Here is a 23,381-nt window from a genome sequence, read left to right as displayed (position 1 = left end):
GTATTTCTAAGCATAATTAGCACCAACTATATCTAAAACAAAAATCAAGTATCTATGCACAGAACCTTATTCATTTATCTAAGGAGGTCACAATTTTGACCCAATCTTCATGAAACTTGGTCAGGATGTTACCCTCAATAAAATCTTGGACGAGGTTCGTTACTGGGTCATCCGGGGTCAAAAACTAGGTCACCAGGTCAAATCAAAGGAAAAGTTTGTTAACACTCTAGAGGTCATAATTTTGGCCCAATCTTCATGAAACTTGGTCAGAATGTTACCCTCAATAAAATCTTGGACAAGTTTGATATTGGGTCATCTGGGGTCAAAAACTAGGTCACCAGGTCAAATCAAAGGAAAAGCTTGTTAACAGTCTAGAGGCCACATTTATGACTGTATCTTCATGAAATTTAGTCAGAATGTTAATCTTGATGATTTTAAAGTCCAGTTTGAATCTAGGTCAGGTAGGGTCAAAAACTAGATCACCAGGTCAAATTAAAGGAAAAGCTAGATAACATTATCTTAATGAAACTTGGTCAGAATGTAGAGGCCACATTTATGACTGTATCTTCATGAAACTTAGTCAGAATGTTAATCTTGATGATCTTTTGGTCAAGTTTGAATCTGGGTCTTATGGGGTCAAAAACTAGGTCACCGGGTCAAATCAAAGGAAAAGCTTGTTAACACTCTAGAGGTCACAATTTTGGTCCAATCTTCATGAAACTTGGCCAGAATGTTAACTTCAATTAAATCTTGGACGAGTTCGATATTGGGTCATCTAGGGTCAAAAACTAGGTCACCAGGTCAAATCAAAGGAAAAGCCTGTTAACACTGTACAGGCCACATTTATGACTGTATCTTCATGAACCTTGGTCAGAATGTTAATCTTGATTATCTCAAGGTCCAGTTTGAATCTGGGTCATGTAGGATCAAAAACTAGGTCACCCAAGAAAAAGCTAGTTAACGCTATAGAGGCCACATTTATGACCATACCTTTAATGAAATTTGGCCAGAATGTTAATTTTGATGATTCCTAGGTCAGGTGAGCGATACAGGGCCTTCATGGCCCTCTTGTTTAAGAGACAGACTTGAAATTTGGATGACATATACAGTTTTGCACACCGCTGTTAAAACAGACTTTCAGTGACCATGAATGTGACCTACTGACCTACTTTCAGTTTGACATTTGAAGCATGTAGCTCATATTACTCAGGTGAGTGATCCAGGGTCATCATTACCTTCTTGTTAAATGAAGAACAGGCACACAAACGTGTTTGCAAAAAAATAATTTTAACAATAAGTGAATAATATTTCCTATAAGAAGGTAATGCATTACTCTAATGATTTTAAATTAGCAAATCATATGAAAAAGTTTTCAAATGACCATTTTGCTTTTAACTTGAACAATACTATTTTCTTTTAATGCATTTTCAACTGTTACAGGGTTGCCATAACATGCAAATAAACTATAAAGTTAAAAACAGGAAATTGCTTGCAAGTATTATCTTTCATGTGCAATTTTGAAGAGATGGATGATAAAAAAACGTGTAGAAATAGTTTAATTACTTATTTTGATATCAAATTAACAACAAAACACCGTCAAAATATTTGTCCGGATACTGGTTTACCTGACTGGAAAAATAACTTATTTTAGTGACCCCATTTGAAGCCCCATGTAACCCATATTTTATGTCACAAGGCGATGCTGATAACATCATAGGATGTGGAAGGAGCTGAAGTATGTGCAATGTGGGCTTCATTTTTGTCAAGTATTTTTTTCAGGAATAATGGAGCCGAAATATGAAAATGTGTCCGGAAAATGGTTCCCAACCAGTATAGAAGTTTTTACAGACAATCTGTTGAAATTAAAAATTAATTCAAAATCACAGATTAAAATAAAATGTGTTACATGTATTTAGTACCTACATAAATCAAGGTGGTGTGTAATTTTCAGCCATTATGGATGACTTTGAACTTTTCCAAAGGCAGTGGATAAGGTCCAATAACAATGCAGTTTGTCAAAAACAGTGCTACTAGAGAGGGCAGTTACTTATTCATATACATGCAGTTGTAGCTTCCTGTATGCATAAAGAGGATTCATGTCAGAAAACACTGGTCAAATATCACAATAATTTCACATCTATTTCCCAAGTGCAACCCTCTATCAAAATTGTTCAAGCAATCTAGGGCCATTATTGCCCTCTTGTAGCAAGCTTGGTGTAAAGCACTGCTAGATGCAAGCTGCTGTTTCCTGTGCAGGAACAGGAACTGTAGACGACGCATTTTCCTGAGGTGAAGGCCTTGGTTTGATTCCTGACAACTCCCATTGCAGTTTGCCCTTGGGCAAGACACTTAATCATGATTACCTCAGCCAACCCAGCTGTAAATGGGTACCAGCAAATTGGTTGGGGTAAGATATAATTGGTTTTAACTGTTCTTAATATAGGGTCGCTCAGAAGCTCTACAGAGCTTCTGTCCATTCTTTCACAAAGCAATGGTAGCCACTTTGTTTCACATAGCGATGGTAGCCTCTTTGTTGGGTGGAAGATACTCAAGAGGATCTCTGAAATTCCTAGTGCAAGGATTGAGATTTGAACTCTAGATTTACAGTCATGCACAATTGCGCCATTTACTCATTCCTGCTCCTATCCATTACAAAAATAATATCTTGCTCTTTCCTCTATATTTTTGTTTTGTTTTTCTTCTAGTGCTTTGGTAAAAACAATATGGAATAATTTTGTATACCGTGATTGCATGTTTTATAAACCCCTGTTTTCATCTCCAGGTTCAGTTATATGGTGATACAGAAACTTTGTTGAATGAAAGGAAAAATGTGATCTTCATCTGTAACCATCAGTGTACAGGTATGAATACTATGTGTTAATTGAAAATTATCAACTGTAAATTCCGTAATATTCACAAATCAATTTTGAAATTAACTGCAAGTTAGAACTCTCATTAAAGTTATCAAAAATGCATATCACCAGTATTACAAAATAAGTACTAAGAGCAGTCTTGCAAAGAAGCAAGTCTTACCAATTCACAAAGTAAATGTGACAATACAATTACCAAATCTACAGCACTCAGTGCTCAAAGATATTGCTTTGCTGCTTCAGAAATGCTGATTCTCTGATTCAGAGATAATGATTCACAGATTTAGAGATCTTGAATTCCAGTTTGGAGAATGGTTTTGTTTTGCTGATTCAGAGATATTGAATCGCCACTTTGAAGGTATTAAATTGCTGCTCTGGAGATGTTGATATGCTGATTGGGACATGTTGAGAGATTTTGATTGGCTGATTACATAAAGCCATTCTTAAAAAAGTAGATACATTTAAGTAAAAGAAGAACTAAATTTAGTTGATTTAGAGAGATTTGAAATAAACCTTTCTTTCCGACTTTTTTAGCTCAGCTAAGTCCATTGAGATATTGCTTTCATATTTTGCATACTTGTTTACCATCATGACCCCAGTCTGTAAAAAGTAGGAGGCAACTCTATCAAGCATTTTGACTGAATTATGGCCCCTTTTTGACTTAGAATAAATGTTAAAGTTTGCGTACCACCCCAAACATTTTCAAAGTCCATTGAGATATTGCTTTCATATTTTGCGTACTTGTTTACCATCATGACCCCAGTCTGTAAAAAGGAGGAGGCAACTCTGTCAAGCATTTCGACTGAATTATGGCCCCTTTTCAACTTAGAATAAATGTTAAATTTGCGTACCACCCCAAATATTTTCAAAGTCCATTGAGATATTGCTTTCATATTTTGCATACTTGTTTACCATCATGACCCCAGTCTGTAAAAAGGAGGAGGCAACTCTGTCAAGCATTTTGACTGAATTATGGCCCCTTTTTGACTTAGAATATGCTTATTGTAATGTTAAAGTTTTACTCATTGCTTATATTATACTATCAAGCACTGAGAATAGTCGAGCGTGCTGTCCACTGACAGCTCTTGTTTTTACTTATTTAATTTCCACGGATTTGTTAAAGTATCTTCCTTCAGTTGATATGAAAATATTTAGCTTGATAGTTCTAGTTGCATTTTTTGAAGAATTATTTAGAATATCTTCTTTTTCTTAATTACAGTTGACTGGATTATAGCTAATATACTGGCATCCCCACAAAACTGTATTGGCAGGATCAGATATATTCTTAAAGATGGTCTTAGGTTCTTTCCCTTGTATGGATTCTATTTCAGACAGGTAACATCTGCTATATATTTTCTAGGTTCTTTCCTTTTTAGCTCACCTGAGCACTTCGTGCTCAAGGTGAGCTTTTGTGATCACCCTGTGTCTGTAGTCGTCCGTCCGTCCATCGTCGTCAACAATTTGACTGTTAACACTCTAGAGGTCACAATTTTGGGTCAATCTTAATGAGACTTGGTCAGAATGTTACCCTCAATAAAATCTTGGACAAGTTTGATATTGGGTCATCTGGGGTCAAAAACTAGGTCACTAGGTCAAATCAAAGGAAAAGCTTGTTATAACTCTGGAGGCCACATTTATGACCATATCTTAATGGAACTTGGTCAGAGTGTTAATCTTTATGATCTTTAGGTCAAGTTCAAATCTGGGTCAGTTGGGTTCAAAAACTAGGTCAACAGGTCAGATCAAAGGAAAAGCTTGTTAACACTCTAGAGACCACATTTATGACTGTATTTTCATGAAACTTAGTCAGAATGTTAATCTTGATGATCTTTATGTCAACTTTAGATCTGGGGCAGCTGGGGTCAAAATCTAGGTCACCAGGTCAAATCAAATGTAAAGCTTGTTAACACTCTATAGAGGCCACATTTATGATAATATCTCTATGAAACTTGGTCATAATGTTAATCTTGGTGATCTTTAGTGCAGATTCAAATCTTGGTCAAGTGGAGTCAGAAACTAGGTCACTAGGTCAAATTGAAGGTAAAGCTTGTTAACACTCTATAAGCCACATTTAGGTGTCAAGTTTAAATCTGGGTCAGATAGGATCAAAAACTAGGTCACCAGGTCAGATCAAAGGAAAAGCTTGTTAACACTCTAGAGGTCATAATTTCGGCTCAATCTTAATGAAACTTGGTCAGAATATTACTCTCAATAAAATCTTGGACGAGTTCAATATTGGGTCATCTGGGGTCAAAAACTAGGTCACCTGGTCAAATCTAAGGAAAAGCTTTTTAACACTGTAGAGGCCACATTTATGACTGTATCTTCATGAATTTTGGTCAGAATGTTAATCTTGATGATCTCAAGGTCCAGATTGAATCTGGGTCATGTAGGATCAAAAACTAGGTCACCATGTCAAATCAAAGGAAAAGCTAGTTAACACTGTAGAGGCCACATTTATGACCATATCTTAATGAAACTTGGTCAGAATGTTCACCTTGATGATCTATAGGTCAAGTTCAAATCTGGATCAGGTGGGGTCAAGAACTAGGTTACAAGATCAAATCAAAGGAAAAGCTTGTTAACACTCTAGAGGCCACATTTATGACTGTAACTTCATGAAACTTGGTCAGAATGTTAATTTTGATGATCTTTAGGTCAAGTTCGAATCTGGGTCATGTGGGATCAAAAACTAGGGCACCGGGTCAAATCAAAGGAAAAGCTGGTTAACACTTGAGATCACATTTATGACCATATCTTTATGAAACTTGGTCAGAATGTTAATCTTGATGATCTTTAGGTCAAGAGGTCAGGTGAGCGATACAGGGCCATCATGGCCCTCTTGTTCTTTGTTACTATTGCTTATATCTTACTGTAACTTTACATAAACATATATAAAAATATCTTCCTTTTAAAGTAGAGGTCTCTTATTGAGACATAAATTCATTTTTACTGTCAAATCGCCGAATAGTGGAGCGCGCTGTCTTACTGACAGCTCTTGTTATGTGTGGCAGTGGCCTTTATTTATAAATCTTGGTGTCAGAAGCTGGAAGATCAAGGTCACTTTGAGACTTGAACTGTTTCTGATTGTCAAGAACACTTGATCCTAGAAATCACAGAATTCAGTCCTCCTAACTATTTACATGTACACTTTGTTGTTTTAGTAACCACATCATGAGGGGCATACGTGTTTTACCAGTACCTTGTTTGAAGTAACTACATCATGTTGGACTTGAGTGTTTTACCATCATCTTGCTATGCTTGTTTTACAGCATTCATGTATATATGTGAAGAAAAGCGGCAAATTTAATCAAGAAAAGGCAGCCAAACAGCTTGCTCAGCTGAAAAACAGTGATATCCCAGTAAGTTTTCAGTGCATCAAGTCTTGTAAATAAATAATCTCGCTTTTATTTGCCCCCCTTCGAAGAAGGAGGGGTATATTGTTTTGCAGATGTTTTGCAGAACGCTTGGGCCTAGGATCATGAAAGTTGATAGGGAGGTTGGTCATCACCAGCAGATGACCCCTATTGATTTTGAGGTCTGTAGGTCAAAGGTCAAGGTCATAGTGACCCTGAATAGTAAAACGGTTTCCGGATGATAACTCAAGAACACTTGGGCCTAGGATCATGGAAGTTGATGGGGGGGGGGGGGTTGGTAATGACCAGCAGATGACCCCTATTGATTTTGAGATCAGTACGTCAAAGGTCAAGCTCACAGTGACCAGGAACAGTAAAATGGTTTCCAAGCAATAACTCAAGAACGCTTAGGCCTAGGGTCACAAAAGTTGATAGGGCGGTTGATCATGACCAGCAGATGACCTCTGTTGATTTTGAGGTCAGTATGTCAAAGGTCAAGCTCACAGTGACCAGGAACAGTAAAATGGTTTCCAGGCAATTACTCAAGAACGCTTCAGCCTAGTGTCAGGAAAATTGATAGTTAGGTTGGCCATGACCAGCAGATGACCCCTATAGATTTTGAGGTCATTAGGTCAAAGGTCAAGGTCACATTGGCCAGGAACAGTTAAACGGTTTCTGATCTTGTCCAAAACCATAGGGTCTAGGGCTTTGATATTTGGTATGTAGCGAAATCTAGTGGTCCTCTACCAAGATTATTTCCCTGGGGTCAAATATGGCCCCACCCCAGTTTATATAGACTTATATAGGAAAAAACTTTGAAAAACCTCTTGTCCAAAACCACAGGGCCTAGGGCTTTGATATTTTTTATTTGACATCATCTAGTGGTCCTCTACTAAGATTGTTAAAATTATTCCCCGACGGTCAAATATGGCTCCGCCCTGGGGGTCACATGGTTTACATAGACTTATATAGGGAAAAACTTTGAAAATCTTTTTGTCCAAACCACAATAACTATGGCTTTGATATTTTGTAATGTAGCATCATTTAGTGGTTCTCTACCAAGTTTGTTCAAATTATCCCTCTAGGGTCATATGTTTCATATAGACTTCTATAGGGAAAAACTTAGAATCTTCATGTCCATAACTTACATCATTCAAATTTGGACCACATGTATAGTTTTGAGTGGCAAGATGAACCTTGACATGAGTTGACCTTGATCTTGACCTAGTGACCTACTTTTACATTTCTGTAGCTACAGCCTTCAAATTTGGACCACATGCGTAGGTTTGTGTACCGAAAACAACTTCGACCTTGTTATTGACCTAGTGACCTACTTTCACATTTTTGAAGGTACAAGCTTCAAATTAGGACCACTTGCATAGCTTTTTGTTCCAAAATAAAATTTGACCTTGATTTTGACCTAGTGACTTACTTTCACATTTCTCAAGCTACAGCCTTCAAATTTGAACCACAAGCATAGTTTTGTGTACCGAAATGAACTTTGATCTTGAGATTGACCTAGTGACCTAGTTTCACATTTCTCAAGCCACAGCTTTCAAATTTGGACCACATACACATTGTTTTGTACCGAAATGAAATTTGACCTTGATTTGACCTTGAGCTAGTCCTGAATTTGGAACATTCAAAAATGGCTCAGTGGATGGCGCCAAGATCACTCTGTAATCTCTTGTTAGGTTAAAGGTCAAGGTCAGATTAAACCAGAATGGTAGAACTTTTGTTTACAGTGAGCATATAATTTCTGTTCCTTGTGCAATTACTGAATGCATCAAGGTGGGCATTTCGTGTTCGACGAGCTCTTGTTACTTGAGAATATAGCTTACAGTATCAATTTAAATTGAGATACTGAAATATATATTGCACCTCAGTTACTTTTTACACATACATAAAAGGTAGCAGTGGTCAAGTTGTTCAGGTGTCAGCCAGTTGACGGGAAGGTTGTTGGTTTAGTTCCAATAGGGACACGATGTTGGTTTAGTCCCAATGGGGACACAACCACACATTCTCATATGACACCAGTACTGGATCGTCCAGGCAGCTGACTAGAGAGTGGTTGAAGTAATCTTCAAGCTTTTTATGCCCCCGGGCATCTACTGATGCGGGAGGCATATAGTGATTGTCCTGTCTGTCCGTCTGTACAAGATTAACCAAATGGGACCGTTTCGTCTGGCGTCAGTACCCCTTACTAGAATGTCTTGATACTAATGCAGATGTAACATTTTGGACTTAGGTTGCTTTATATGGGCCATCTCTTGGTTAACCAAATGGGACCGTTTCATCTAGCATCAGTACCCCTTACTAGAATGTCTTGATATTAATGCAGATGTAACTTGTGACCATTCCTCATCTTCAGACATCACCTGACCTCAGTTTGACCATGACCTCATTTTGGACTTAGGTTGCTTTATATGGGCCGTCTCTTGGTTAACCAAATGGGACCGTTTCGTCTAGCATCAATACCGCTTACAAGAATGAATTTATACTAATACAGATGTAACCTGTGACCACTCCTCATCTTCAAACATCACCTGACCTCAGTTTCACCTTGACCTCGTTTTGGACTTAGGTTGCTTTGTATCGACCGGGGGCATCAAGCATTTATTGAACGCAGCTCCTTGTTAAGTATGGATTTACATCAAACTTCACAAGATTGAACATTGTTAAGCCTAGTTGGGTATATCTTTGGTATTTTCTGGTTTGATGATTTTTAGCAGAGTTACGGCCCTTGATCCAATACAATCAGGAGGAATTACGCCAAACTTTATAAAACTGATCAGTGCCAAGTCTAGTTGTACATATCCTGGTCATGTTCTGGTTTGGTGTTTTTATGCCCCTGAAGGGAGGCATATTAGTTTTCAACTGTCGGTCCGTTTGTTCGTTCATTTGTTCGTTCGTTAGTCGCAACGTTAACTTTTTGCATGAAGGCACTTTACTCGCGAACAACTGCACCCAGGACCTTCAAATTTCACATGCTGATAGTACTCATTGAGTACACGACCCCTACTGACTTTGCAGTCACCAAGTCAAAGGTCAAGGTCACAGGGGCCAATGTTAACTTTTTGCATGAAGGCACTTTACTCGCGAACCACTGCACCCAGGGCCTTCAAACTTCACATGCTGATAGTACTCATTAAGTACACGACCCCTATTGACTTTGGGGTCACCAGGTCAAAGGTCAAGGTCACAGGGGCCTATGTTAACTTTTTGCATGAAGGCACTTTACTCGCGAACCACTGCACCCAGGACCTTCAAACTTCACTTGCTGATAGTACTCATCGAGTACACGACCCCTACTGACTTTGGGATCACCAGGTCAAAGGTCAAGGTCACAGGGGCCAATGTTAACTTTTTCCATGAAGGCACTTTACTCGCGAACTACTGCACCCAGGACCCTCAAACTTCACAGGCTGATAGTACTCATTGAGTACACGACCCCTACTGACTTTGGGGTCACCAGGTCAAAGGTCAAGGTCACAGGGGCTAATGTTAACTTTTTGCATGAAGGCTCTTTACTTGTGAACCACAGCACCCGGGACCTTCAAACTTCACTTGCTGATAGTACTCATTGAGGTAACGACCCCTACTGACTTTAGGGTCACCAGGTCAAAGGTCAAGGTCACAGGGGGCAACGTTAACTTTTTGCATGAAGGCACTTTTCTTGGAACCACTGCACCCAGAACCTTCAAACTTCACATGCTAATAGTACTTATTGAGTACACGACCCCTATTGACTTTGGGGTCACCATGTCAAAGGTCAAGGTTACCAGGTCAAAGGTCAAGGCGCTGCAAGGGGATTTGTCACCATTAGTGACAGCTCTTGTTTCAGCAGAGTTATAGTCCTTGATTCATCAAAGTTTGTTATGTTTTAGCCACTTGTCTTATATAATTTGGTGGATTTCCACCAAACCTTAGAGGACTTATCAGTGCCAAGCTTTGTTATACATACCAAAGGCATACAGTGAATACACTACTTGCTGCATACAATTAGGCTGAATTTCACCAAACCTCAGAAGTGATTAGTGTGAAGCCTAGTTGTGCATGTTAATCATCGTGTTCTGATTAAATGATTTTCAGTGGAGTCATGACCTTTGATTTGTCATATTCATTGCTCTATGTTTGCTTGTATGCTACTTTTCCTATACCAGTGGTTGGAATTCCACCATAATTTACAATAGTTACCACTGTTAAGCCTAGTTGTGTACATCATTGGAATGTTATGGTTCAGTGATTTTACTTGGTAGTACAGCCCTTAATTTTTAGAATTTTGCAATTTCTGCATAGTAAGTGGTGGGTGATATAAGTTTTTTGATGAAAAACAATTTCTAGTTCTATCTGAACTTAGATATTATGAAGTTATTGCTCACATTTTCAACTACCTATCTTGATTTACTATGTCTTAAATGTAAAATCCGAAGTAAACCTTGATAAACCTGTCTTGTCATCATTTCCTGTAGAATTACAGGGGTATTTTACAACCTGTGGTCCAAAAAAAACCCCAAAGAAACATCTATTCTGACTTGTTTGTTTTATTTCTGAAGGTTTGGTTAGTGATATTTCCTGAGGGTACAAGGATGAACCCCGAACTTCCTGATGTTATTGAAAGAAGTAGACAGACTGCTATAGAGCAAGGTTACACTTGAAGTTCTTTTATCTGTATCATTTTTGACATACCACATTATCGATAGTAAATGAAGTAATGTCAATCAGATAATTATAAATGTTGTTAGTTTTAATGTCTGAAGCATCTGGATAAGCAAATTGAAGCTTTTGTCTTAACCCTTACCCTGCTATATTTCTATAATGGACTGGTCCATCATTCAATTTGGGCCATACCACTTATTATTCAAAGGGGTATTCACAGAAAAATTACTGACTGAATAGCGATCAGTGCAGACCATGATCAGACTGCACGGATGTGCAGGCTGATCTTGGTCTGCACTGGTCGCAAAGGCAGAATCACTTGCCGCCAGCAGGCTAAGGGTTAAAAAAAGGACAACGAATATACATAAAATGTAGGAGACCAGAAAATCTCAGCTTTGATTATGTTGAATTAAAACTCGAAAATAAATTTAAAAAAAAAAAGATTAACATAGATTATACAAATTACATTTTATGAGATGATATTTATTAAATTTTAAATGGAATGAAGTAAAAATTTAGATATAATTGAAAAAAAAAGAAAGAAATCAAATGAAGTGGAGATTTTGTCTGCCTTTGTCATTTTGGAGGAGGAGGGGGGTGGATGGATTTTGTCAGCATTCCATATACACACAACAAAAATTTTGCTGTAGAAACTTTAACACATTCATTAGCCTTCTAAATTTTGTTACAGGTATTGAGCCATTCAAACATGTGCTAGTTCCAAAAGTGAAGGGTCTACAGTTAGCTGTTGACAAGTTACAGCACCATGTAGATGCTATATATGATGTAACAATTGCCTACGGTGATTCTGTGCAGCCAGAGACTGGTTGTAGGATTGCAGCTCCAGGGATGATAGGTACAGGTTTTCCTGTATAACTTTCATTTATTTGTCACTAGTCTTTCCGCATAGCTCAGTCAGGAGAATGCATATCTACAGATTGCTGGTTCATGGGTTTGATTCATAGGCAAGGCATATGTTCTCCTTAACGACTGACAAAAGACATTGCGTCTGAAATCATTCGTTATTTACATCTGATTCATTTGGGCAATTAAGCAATAACTTGCAAAGAACAGGTAAGTAATGGTACATATCCCAGGAAAACTGGGTTAATTGCCAGTTGCAACTGAAATATCATTGAATAACGGCACTTAACTCAAAACAAAACATATATTTTTGTTACCACATAGAAGGTCTATCTAGTAATACTTTACCAAATCTAAAGATATTTTTTAGAAACTTCTTTTCATGTTTTTGTACATTTTTAGCTCACTTGAGCCAAAGGTCTGTAGCATCTTGCCATGGACCAGTTCTGCTAAAATGCTTTACTGCATTTAGGAAATCTGATTCAGTCAATTGCCCTACGCAAAGAATAAATTCTTATGCAAGACCAACATTTCCATTACAAACCTGAATAATTATGAGTCTGGATTTGACAGTGTTTAAACTCATTCATTATGCCCGTAAGAGACTGATATAGCGGTTCCTGATGTCTGTTGGCTAGTCAGTTGACCATTTTCACCAGTGATTGTCAAGTACAGTATCTTGGGACAATTGCTAGTGGTCAGTGAATAGCCCCTGATGGTTTTAGGTCAAGTCAAAGGTCAAGGAAACAGTGGCTTTAATGCGGAAAATGGTTTGCTATCAATGACTTGAGAATGCTTGAACCCACTGTGATCAGATGTCTTAGAATGAAAGGTTAACTTCTACTGTTACCCATATTTACCTTTGGACTTATGGTATAATTTACTTTAATACTTGGTTACCTCTGACATGCTATCGTGAGAGGCACATGTGTTTTACAAACAGGTCTTGTTTTTGGTGTGTCTAGATGGTGTGTGATTTAGAAGTCACTTGCTGCCAGTATCAACAAACTCAACTTGCCATGTGAAATAATATAACAGTGAGCTATCAGATGTATAAAGATTCCTTCTTTTCATGACGAAGTGTTAAAATACGCATTCGCATTGTTGTTATAGATACTGGTTATATATAAATCATGTTCTATTACCTTTCAGAATTTCTGTCCCTGAATAATCCTGCACTACATATACACTTCAATAAAGTGCCGATACAAGATGTTCCCAAGGAAGAAGCAGATCTGAAGCAGTGGTTATTAAATAGATTCCGCCAAAAAGACAGGTATGCTCTATTATGATAATAACAGTAACTCTGCTAAATTCTTATTTATGAATTTGTCCGTCTTTCTATTTGGACAGTAGCATTGTCTGTTAAAAGAGGTGCTTACCAAATAGGTACTGACTGAATGGCAAACAGTGTAGATCTTGATCAGACTGCATGGGTGTGCAGGCTGATCATGATCTACACTGGTCACAAAGGCAGAATAAATCCTGCCCAGCATGATTAGGGTTAAACAATTCTTCGAGATAATTATACATAAAATGATAATTTATAATGAAGGTGTTTTCAACAGGATTGAGATGATAGATCTTGTCCCTAAGAGAATAAGTCGTATTAATTCTTTTTTTAAAGAGATAAAAATTTAGCACAACTGTAAGGATAACTTTTTTTTTACCCCTTCCAAACTTTATTGGGATGGGTGGGTTAAGTGTGAATCACTTTGTCCTGCTCGTGCCTGTCCTATCCCTAATTGTATTTCTTAAATGTCTTTGAAACCCATACAGAAACAATTTTAAAACGTGCAACATATTTTAAGGTATGTCACAAAAACTCACATTCCAGGTCTCGTAATTCTTTACTAGTTTTAAATAATTTTTTTTTCTTTTTCCATACGGAGAAAAGTCAAAAAATTACATTTCCTTAGATACATGTATTTCTGAAACCTTTTCATGCATGTTTTCACATTAATTTCCTGCCTTTAACTTTTAACAGTTTCAACAAAGCAGCCTTGGCAATACCCCTGTGGTTCCTGATTGGGACAGTAACTTACACTAAGTTGCACCTCTCATCATAACGATATTCTGCGTACTGTTTACACGATGTTGTGTCTTCAAGGTGTGATGGAAGCAAATTTAGATTTAAACGTGGATATCACAGTCTTGTAATTGTAAAACTTTTGCTGCTTATAAAGCATACCATATGAGTCTCCCCATGAGAAAACCAACATAGTGCATTTGCGACCAGCATGGATCCAGACCAGTCTACGCTTCCGAGCAGTCTGGTCAGGATCCATGCTGTTAGCTAACAGTTACTCTAATTGAAATAGGCTTTGAAAGCAAACAGCGTGGATCCTGATCAGACTGTGCAGATACGCAGGCTGGTCTGGATCCATGCTGGTTGCAAACACACTATGTTGGTTTTCTCATGGCGCGGCTCATATTCATTATGTTAAAAGTTCTCCTCTCTCTTTTTCAGATTAATGTCACACTTTTATTCTAAACAGCCAGATAAGAAGGGTACATTTCCTGGACATTCAGTGACATTGAAAATTCCGGCATCAACTACTGTGCCGTCTTTTCTCTTCTATAGTGCTTGTCTTGTCTTTTTATTGAGCCGGCCAGAAGGCAGAACGTTTTATTGGAGAACTGCTGTGTATGGTACAGTATGTGGCTGTCTGTGGATGTGTATCAGATCATGATATGACTTGTTTAAAAGATTACGGGTTTTATTTAGGCATGACCGAGTTACACTTGACCATTTTATAATTTCACTGCTGTAAAATTGACCAAACAGCATAAATGGGGACATTTGTCAATGGCAGTTATCACTTATTTATTTTTCAGGAGCAATTTTTATGCCCCCCTTCAAAGAAGGAGGGGTATATTGTTTTGCAGATGTTGGTCGGTCGGAATGTAGACCAATCCGTTCCTGGATGATAACTCAAGAAGGCTTGGGCCTACGATCATGAAAGTTGATTGGAAGGTTGGACATCACCAGCAGATGACCCTTATTGACTTTGAGATTTGAATGACAAAGGTCAAGGTCACAGTGACCCTGAACAGTAAAACGGTTTCCGGATTGATTTTGAGATCAGTAGGTCAGTCACAGTGACCAGGAACAGTAAAATGGCAATAACTCAAGAACGCTTTGGCCTAGGATCATGAAAACTGATAAGGGGATTGATCATGACCAGCAGATGATCCTTATTGATTTTGAGATCATTAGGTCAAAGTTCAAGGTCACATTGGCCGATAACTTGAGAACTCTTGTGCCAAGGGTCATGAAAGATGATAGAGAGGTTCATCATGACCAGCAGATGATCCCTATTGGTTTTGAGGTCAAAGGTCAAAGTTACTGTGACCCGGAACATTTAAACCGTTTCCAGACAATTACATGAGAATGCTTGAGCCTAGGATCATAAAACTTGATAGGGAGGTTGGTCATGACCAGTAGATGACCCCTATAGATTTTGAGGTCAGTAGGCCAAAGGTCAAGGACATATTGACCCGGAACAGTTAAACCCTTTCCGTACGATACCTTGAGAACGCTTGAGCGTAGGATCACGAAACTTAATATGGAGGTTGATCATGACCAGCAGTTGACCCCTGTTGATTTTGAGGTCAATAGGTCAAAGGTCAAGGTCACATTGAACCAGAACAGTAGAACTTTTGTTTACTGTGAGCAAATAATTTCTGTTCCTTCTGCAGTTACTGAATGCATCAAGGGGGGCATTTTGTGTTCGACAAGCTCTTGTTTAGTTTTGTGTTGTTTGTGTGTGGAAAGTTTTAAAAGGATGTATTGTAGATCACAGTGTTTCTAGTCAGTGATGATTAGAATATCATTCTGGATATATAAAAGAAAGCTTTGGATAATTATGGCAGTGTTAGAAAGAAAATATTCCTGTCGTGCAGTATATTTGCAGGGAGTTATGTTGTCAGGTGGTATATTTGTAGGCAGTAAATTGTCAGGCATATTTACATGCAGTATGTTGTCGGCAGTATATTTGAAGGCAGTGCATTGTCAGACTGTATTTTTGCAGGCAGTAAATTGTCAGACAGTTTATTGTCAGGCAGTATATTTGTAGTATATTAGCACTTCGATTTTTTTGGACCAAATGCCTCCCACCCCCTTCCCCCAATGAACAAAATTTTAGCAATGTTTTCCCCCAGCCTGAATTATAGCATGGTGCACACCTTCCAAATGAAACATTCTTTAATTTTTAAGAAAGGAATAAAGACTTATTTCCTCAAAAGATTGTATTGTAAACCTGCACATGTGATGATTAATTAGAGTCTTCAGAATAAAATGCCATGTAAAGTTTACTAAGTGTTCTAGAAGTTCAAATGGTAAACACGTAACATGCTTTCAGAATGACCAGAAGAAAACACTGGGTAGGATATATATCTTTCAGTTAGGTAGCATATTAGTTTAACATAATATGTGATGGATGTTTTTTTCAGTCAAACAGCACTTGATTTCAAATTCTGTGAATAGCTAGTGTGTTTTATTCATGGGATACTGTGAAGTCATTAATATTCGTGGGGGACTAATTTTCGTGGTTGAGTCAATCCACAAAATTTAATCCCAATGAAGAAGTAAAATTCCCATTCATTTTTAGCTCGACTATTCGAAGAATACAGTAGTCTAGCTATTCTACTCACCCTGGCGTCGGCATTGGCATCACACCTAGGTTGAAGTTTTGCATGCAAGTACATACAGCTATCATTTAAAGGCATATTGTTTTGAAACTTATTTTTAGCTCACCTGAGCAATGCACAGTGAGTTTTTGTGATCGCTCGATGTCCGGCATCTGGCGTTTGTCTGTCTGTCTGTCGTCTGTCAACATTTAGCTTGTGTATGCGCTAGAGGCTGTATTTTTCAACTGATCTTCATGAAATTTTGTCAGAATGATAACCTTGAAGAAATCTAGGCCAAGTTCGAAAATGGGTCATCTGGGGTAAAAAACTAGGTCACTAGGTCAAATCAGAGTAAAACATTGTTTATGCTATAGAGGCAGTTTTTTTCAGTTCATGAATTTTGGTCAGAATGATTACATTGATGAAATCTAGGCCAAGTATGAAAATGGGTCATCAGGGGTCAAAAACTAGGTCACTAGGTCAAATCAAAGAAAAACCTAGAGTATGCGATAGAGGCTGTATTTTTCTATTGATCTTCATGAATTTTAGTCAGAATGATTGCCTTGATGAATTCTAGGTCAGGTTTGAATATGGGTAACCTGGGATAGAAAACTAGGTCACTAGGTCAGATCAAAGAAAAACCTTGTGTATGCGATACAAGCTGCATTTTATCACGGATCTTCATGAAATTTGATCAGAATGTTTGTCAGGATGAAATCTAGGTCCGTTTTGAATATGGGTCTACTAGGGTCAAAAACTAGGTCACCCAGTCAAATTTAAAAAAAAACAACTTGTGTACGCAATAGGGGCTGCATTTTACAATGGATATTCATAAAATATAGTCAGAATGATTGCCTTGATGAAATCTAGGTCAAGTTAGAATATGGGTCATCTGTGGTCAAAAACTAGGTCACTAGGTCAAATCAAAGAAAAACATTTTGTATGCAATAGATACTGTATTTTCCAAGTGATCTCCATGAAATTTGGTCAGAATGATAGCCTTGATGAAATTAAGGTCAGTTTTGAATATGAGTCAGCTGGGGTCAAAAACTAGGTCGCTAGGACAAATCAAATAAAAACATTTTGTATGTGATAGAGGCTGTATTTTTCAATTGAGGTTCATGAAATTTGGTCAGAATGATTGCCTTGATCAAATCTAGGTCAAGTTGTAATGTAGGTCATCTTGGCTCAAAAACTTGAAGAAAATACTTGTTTACACTTAAGAGACCACATTTTTGGTCCAATCTTAATGAAAATTGGTCAGAATAATTTTGTTTTCATTAAATCACTAGGTCAAACATGTTTATACTGTTATGGTGTGTTTCTCAGTTGAGCATCCTAAAGCCATCTAGGCCCTCTTGTTTCTTTTTCTAGGTCAATTACCAACCTCACTCGGTCAAGTTCAATAACTCTGACATGTATTTTGAGCAAATTATGCCCCCTTTTGGACTTAGAAAATCCTGGTTAAAGTTTTACATGGAAGTTACTATCTCCAAAACTAATGCAGATATTGAATTGAAACTTCACATGTGTCTTTGGGGTTATAAAAGTAGTTGATAGCATCAAGTTCATAACTCTGTGACCTGCATTTTGGCCAAATTATGCCCCTTTCTGGACTTAGAAAATCCTGGTTAAAGTTTTGCGGCAAGTACAAACAGCTATTACTTTAAGGCATATAGTTTGAAACTTATTTTTTGTTTTATAGATCAATTACCAACCTCACTGGATCAAGTCCCATAACTCTGACATGTATTTTGGGCAAATTATGCTCCCTTTTGGACTTAGAAAATTCTGGTTAAAGTTTTACGTGCAAGTTACTATCTGCAGAACAAATGCAATATTAAGTTAAAACTTCACATGTGCCTTCGGGGTTATAAAACTAGTTCATAGCATCAAGTCCCATAACTCTGACATGCATTTTGGTCAAATTATGTCCCCTTTTGAACTTAAAACTCTTTTGATATTTTAACATTTTGGGTAATATTTTCCTGCTTCTGGGACAATATTTCGAATATTCAAGCTCTGAGCTCTTGTATGTTCAAAAGTTGAAATCCATAAATTCATATCCCCACAAAATTGCCGTTTTGACCAAAACCACGAAATTTCATGCCCACGAAATTTAATGATTTTACAGTAATCAGTCTCATTTCTTATTGTAACATTTCTCATGTGTTTTTGATTTTATTCTTCATATTTTCATTTGAATGTAAATAAGATGTGAAGCCAAAAATTTAAGTTCTGTTTGGTGCCATGTAATCTTTACTGTGTTGCTGTGCCAAAACACCAAAATCAACAAATCAAATCATTGCAACTTTATCTGGTAGTACCAGTATATAGAAAGTGATTTTCTGCTTTTGCTATAGCAAAGTAGAAAAATAAGGTCTCATTTTCATGGATACTGCATGTAAAGTTAAAATGTTACAAATAAAATAAAGTTAACTATTAGTAGGGAATGTAGGACAAATACCCCTTCTCGCTGGGACAGTGTGACCAAGGCAGACAATTTTCCCATAAATAAACAGAAATGAATGAAAAAATGTCAATTATTAAGATGACAATTATCGATCCTAAAATTTGGATATAAATGGAAAAAATGAAAGAGGGGATTTTGTCCACATTCCATCAGTAGGTACAGCATTTGAATCACTGAATGTTCACTCAGTATCTTCTCCATTTTTTAATCTAAGCCAGTGCACAAATAGTGTATGGCTTTCACGAGCCAGAACATACGTATTTTGTACTGTTTCAGATGATAACACTTATATGTTTAATAAAAAAGAATCATTCATTGGATGTTGACTAATTAGAAAAACTGTAGTATAATTTGAGAAATCAAAGGCAATTTCTGGCATTTTATTGTTAATATGATGTACTTTTTCATGTCTTCCATAATCTAATGGATGCAGTTGTTGTTTAGACAAAATAGTATTTTATAATTATGTAAGAGATATTTTTGCTGTGTGTGTTTCATATATGTAATTTATTTCTATTGTGTCATGAAGAGCCTTGTGTTTTATAGGATTTTTGTTTGTGAGTTTTTTATATATATATATATATATATATGTTTATATTTCCATTGTGTCAAAACATTCTTGTGTTTTATGAGAAATGTTTGCAGTACAGTTGCAAGGAAGCAAATCAAGCTTGGAAATTACGTTATCGAATAAACCAAGTTGCCATAGCTACTTTAATAAATACCTGTAAGATGCATTCTGCATATGCGATAATCCTTTGCAAGCTGAAATTTTGGACACACAAGTACATTAGTACTTAATAGGCAGAAAAAATGCCAAATTATTCTTAAGAAAAAAACCTGCCTAATTTTAAAGGACTATTCAAACAATAATTTTACTGTCTACCAAAATTCAAAAATGCAAAGAAGTGAAAGTGCTTTTCCTGATAACTCCTAATATTAAGTTACATCTGTGTAGTTTGGATACATGGTGAATTCGTATAGATTCTTTCATTGCCCTTGGCAGTTTAGCAATTAATTCCAGAGTGCCAAACATATACATCTATAGAAAATAAGGTTGGTCTTAAAAAATGATTTTCATACATGCTGTTAAATGATAATATTTTTTAGTTCTTGGTTTGTTCAGTGTTTATAGTATGTTTTAACACATGAGTGTGGCTGTGCAAAAAACAGTTTTGGGGCATACTGTTCATTTATCCTCATATCCATAATTATTGTAATGTTAGTTTTCCATGGCTTGTATACAACTTACAAGCATCCATAATGTTAGTTTTCCAGCATTTATATGCAACTTATAAGCGAACTGTATAGATCCACATCAGACTGCAAGCTGATCTGGAACCAAACTGGTCACAAAGCCAAAATGTTGTTTTTTGCATAGCAGTGCTCAGATGAAATATTAATAGGTAGTGGTGTGCTGATTAATCATAGTGTCAACAAATCATGAATAAATGGGCAATAACATGACCGTCTACAAAAGTTTTTTGCGGTTGATGAATTCTGATGTCCTGATAATGCCCCCATTATAAGCTGAATCATGTAAAGTTGCCACTCTGTACTATCAGGGTGCATGTCAAATGATTTCTAATTAGACAGAATATGACAACAATTCTTGAGCATTGTGTGAACAATTTACAAAATTGTTGAAATTATGTTATTGCCAAAAATCGAAAAAGATTAGCTATTTTAAATCTGTTTTCATTATGATTAATTAATGATCACAAATTTGTGGCTGATTTTTAATTTTTTGAATTTGAATCAAGGTTTATTTTACATCACAACAACTGCACCTCAAAATAAGTCTGGAGTCCTTACAAACACATTACCGGTATTTAATAGAGGATACCAGTTCCAAGAAATTTACACGTTATTTGAGCAGGCAGAACCGGACTTTTTTCTTTAGAATCTCATACCTGTGAGGCAAGCATTTTTATATGTTTATTTTCATTTGTCTTTATTCACTATGTCTTATGGTACAAAATATTTGTATAAAGAAAACATTATCACCTCAGTACTATTGAATTGAATTTGCAACTCAAATTTAATGAATTTAACCAAAATACTGACAAGTAAAATACTTAATTATTGTTGTATGACTAAAGGAGATAAAAGCAAAATACTTGAGTTATTCAGTATTTCGAGCTATGTAGAATATAGAAATATAGAAAATTATCAGGTAAACAAACGGGGGACTACGTGAATCACATGAATTGCTGTAGTGAGTGTGAGCCGGCAGTGCTCAGAGCAGTGTCGTGCTTTCTTTAAGAACATAGTGAAATTTGACTATAAATCTAGTTACTTATTGAACATAGAAACAACTAAATGGCTGATGATATAAAACAAACCTTTGTTCATTTATTCATACTGCTAGTCAGTTTGTACTACACACAAGATATTTTACAAATATGTCCAAATTTACAGGAGCTACATTTTGTATACTGATTAAGGTATTAGATCACTAATAGAGAACCTCTTTTTTGAAGAGTATTCAATTCCAACCATAAATCTACTTTTAATGCAATTCTTACGGGTGCGTAGGTTCAAGCCCTAGTGGGACCAAATTTTTTTTTTCTTATTTTCCTTTTTTTCTAGTAAGTTTTTACTTCTTTCAAGACTTATTATTGATTTCTTGTATAAAAATGGAAAAAGATGAATCTTATAAGCCATTTCTTGGTGTTAAAAGTGAATTTACTACTTAAACAGAAAGGGTAGAGTTACACATCTTTAAAAATATTGAGTTACGTGTGGTGAAAGTTCTCTGTTTTGCTTTCACTCTTAGATTATATATTGTGGAAGAAATTTAGGTAGGTTTTACATCTACCCTAAGGTTATTTTTAAATGCAGTAAGCAAAATTCAAAACAGAAACATAGCATTCGACCTTATTTTTTCAATGTTGAAGTATGAATTCTGTCTTATTAAATCCGTTTACTTGAGGCACCATAGAAAAACTGATATTGACGTTTTTATTTTGTGTTTTATAATTGTTTACCAATAGTTTGATGTTTCTTTTATTAAAATTAATGTTAAAATGGGTTCTCTGCAAACGTTTTGGATAGTGGCCACCACTTTGAAATTTGTCTCTACTTGAGCTTGAGGAGATACCATAAGTTATACAAAATTTATAAAAAGCGGCATGGTAAAAGTTGTTTAAAAATTGCAAAATAATGCAAAACACGGTTACTTTTCAGAATATACCTAGCAAAGACCATTTTGAAAACATTACTATTAGTGATATAATACCTTAAGTGAATTGTCTTTAAACAGTTTTACTGCTGTAATCATTGCTATGCTTTTTTAAGTAAATGTTATTCAGTAAATTCTTTAAAACTTTTATGATTACAGCTTGTATATAGATCTGTGCACAAAAAGTAAATTTGTTATGTTGTATGATGTACGATCTTAGGGGAAATGAAAAATTATTAAAATTTATAGTCACATAGCCAGTTATTTGTCAGATTACCTCATGTTCTCAAAAGAAATAAAAAGAATAAAGAAAATAAAGGTTTTTTAATCTTATATTTCGTCTTACGTGTTTTTCCAACCGACTATTAACTATTCTTTTCTGTCAATTATGAGAAAGGCTTATTATGTCCCCCCCCCCGCCACACAAGAATATTCACTGAGGAAGTTTATTATTGCCGCCGCCCTCACTGGGGGAGACATTGTTTTTTCCCTGTCTGTCCATCCGGCACACTTCATTTCTGACCAATAACTGAATGATTTGACCTAGAACATTCAATTTTAGGATCAATCCATCGAAGGTCAAGGTCACAGGGGCCATGCATTTATCACACTTTACTTTCGATCAATAACTGGAGAACTATTTTACCTAGAAGAGCGTCCGCTTCGAGTGCCGGAGGTCGTGGGTTCGATCCCCGGCCACGTCATATCAAAGACGTAAAAAATGGTACTAGTAGCTTCCTCGCTTGGCGCTCGGCATTAAGAGGGTAGTGCTAGGACTGGTCAGCCCGGTGTCAGTATAATGTGACTGGGTGGGGTATCATGTCACGTGTCTATGGCGTGATATTTCAGTGAGGCAGCACTATAAAGTTGGGCATTGTGCTCACTTCTACAAGTAGACACCGTCGTTTAATATGACTGAAAAATTGTTGAAAAAGACGTTAAACCCGAACACACACACACACACACACATTCAAACATCATAGGGTGGTAGGGCTTACAGAGGTGATGACCCCTAATATTGTTTTGGCTACTAGATCAAAGGTCAAGATCACAGGGGGCCTTAACATGGATAACAGTTTCTGATCAATAACTGGAAAAGCACTTGACCCAGAATGTTGAAACTTCATAGGATGATTGGACATGCAGAGTAGATGACCCCTAGTGATTCTGGGGTCACTCTGCTACAGGGCAAGGTCACAGAGGCCAGAACATGGAAAACCATTTGGAAAACCAAATTGCTAATACTTTGTTGGAATGTGGAGCTATGACCTTGTTTTGTTTTGTACATGTATTTAAATCCTAATCTGTCCTAAGTATTCTGTTAACTTATAGCCACTGATCAA

General features: G+C 36.7%; 1 protein-coding gene across 2 annotated transcripts in view; it reads left to right on the top strand.

The window, feature by feature from the left end:
- LOC123524516 (1-acyl-sn-glycerol-3-phosphate acyltransferase epsilon-like) overlaps positions 1-22,371 on the top strand; it is a 30,935-nt gene extending 8,564 nt beyond the window's left edge. Inside the window, exons 2-9 of one of the 2 annotated variants that reach the window (XR_008370259.1) lie at positions 2,783-2,861; positions 4,090-4,205; positions 6,143-6,232; positions 10,783-10,873; positions 11,577-11,741; positions 12,902-13,025; positions 14,220-21,301; positions 22,102-22,371. Coding sequence is in view for 1 of the 2 variants with exons in the window: in XM_045302763.2 (XP_045158698.2) it covers positions 2,783-2,861; positions 4,090-4,205; positions 6,143-6,232; positions 10,783-10,873; positions 11,577-11,741; positions 12,902-13,025; positions 14,220-14,442 (888 nt within the window). In the remaining variant the exon portion in view is untranslated. Of the gene's footprint in view, positions 1-2,782; positions 2,862-4,089; positions 4,206-6,142; positions 6,233-10,782; positions 10,874-11,576; positions 11,742-12,901; positions 13,026-14,219 lie in introns of both variants that reach the window. The other variant, XM_045302763.2, reaches the window with a different exon arrangement.
- The last annotated feature ends 1,010 nt before the right edge of the window (positions 22,372-23,381 follow it).

Source organism: Mercenaria mercenaria, chromosome 3 (assembly GCF_021730395.1).
Source record: "Mercenaria mercenaria strain notata chromosome 3, MADL_Memer_1, whole genome shotgun sequence".
NCBI classification, from domain to species: Eukaryota; Metazoa; Mollusca; class Bivalvia; order Venerida; family Veneridae; genus Mercenaria; species Mercenaria mercenaria.
Note: the sequence above shows the minus strand (reverse complement) of the source record. Positions and strands in the feature narration are given on the sequence as shown.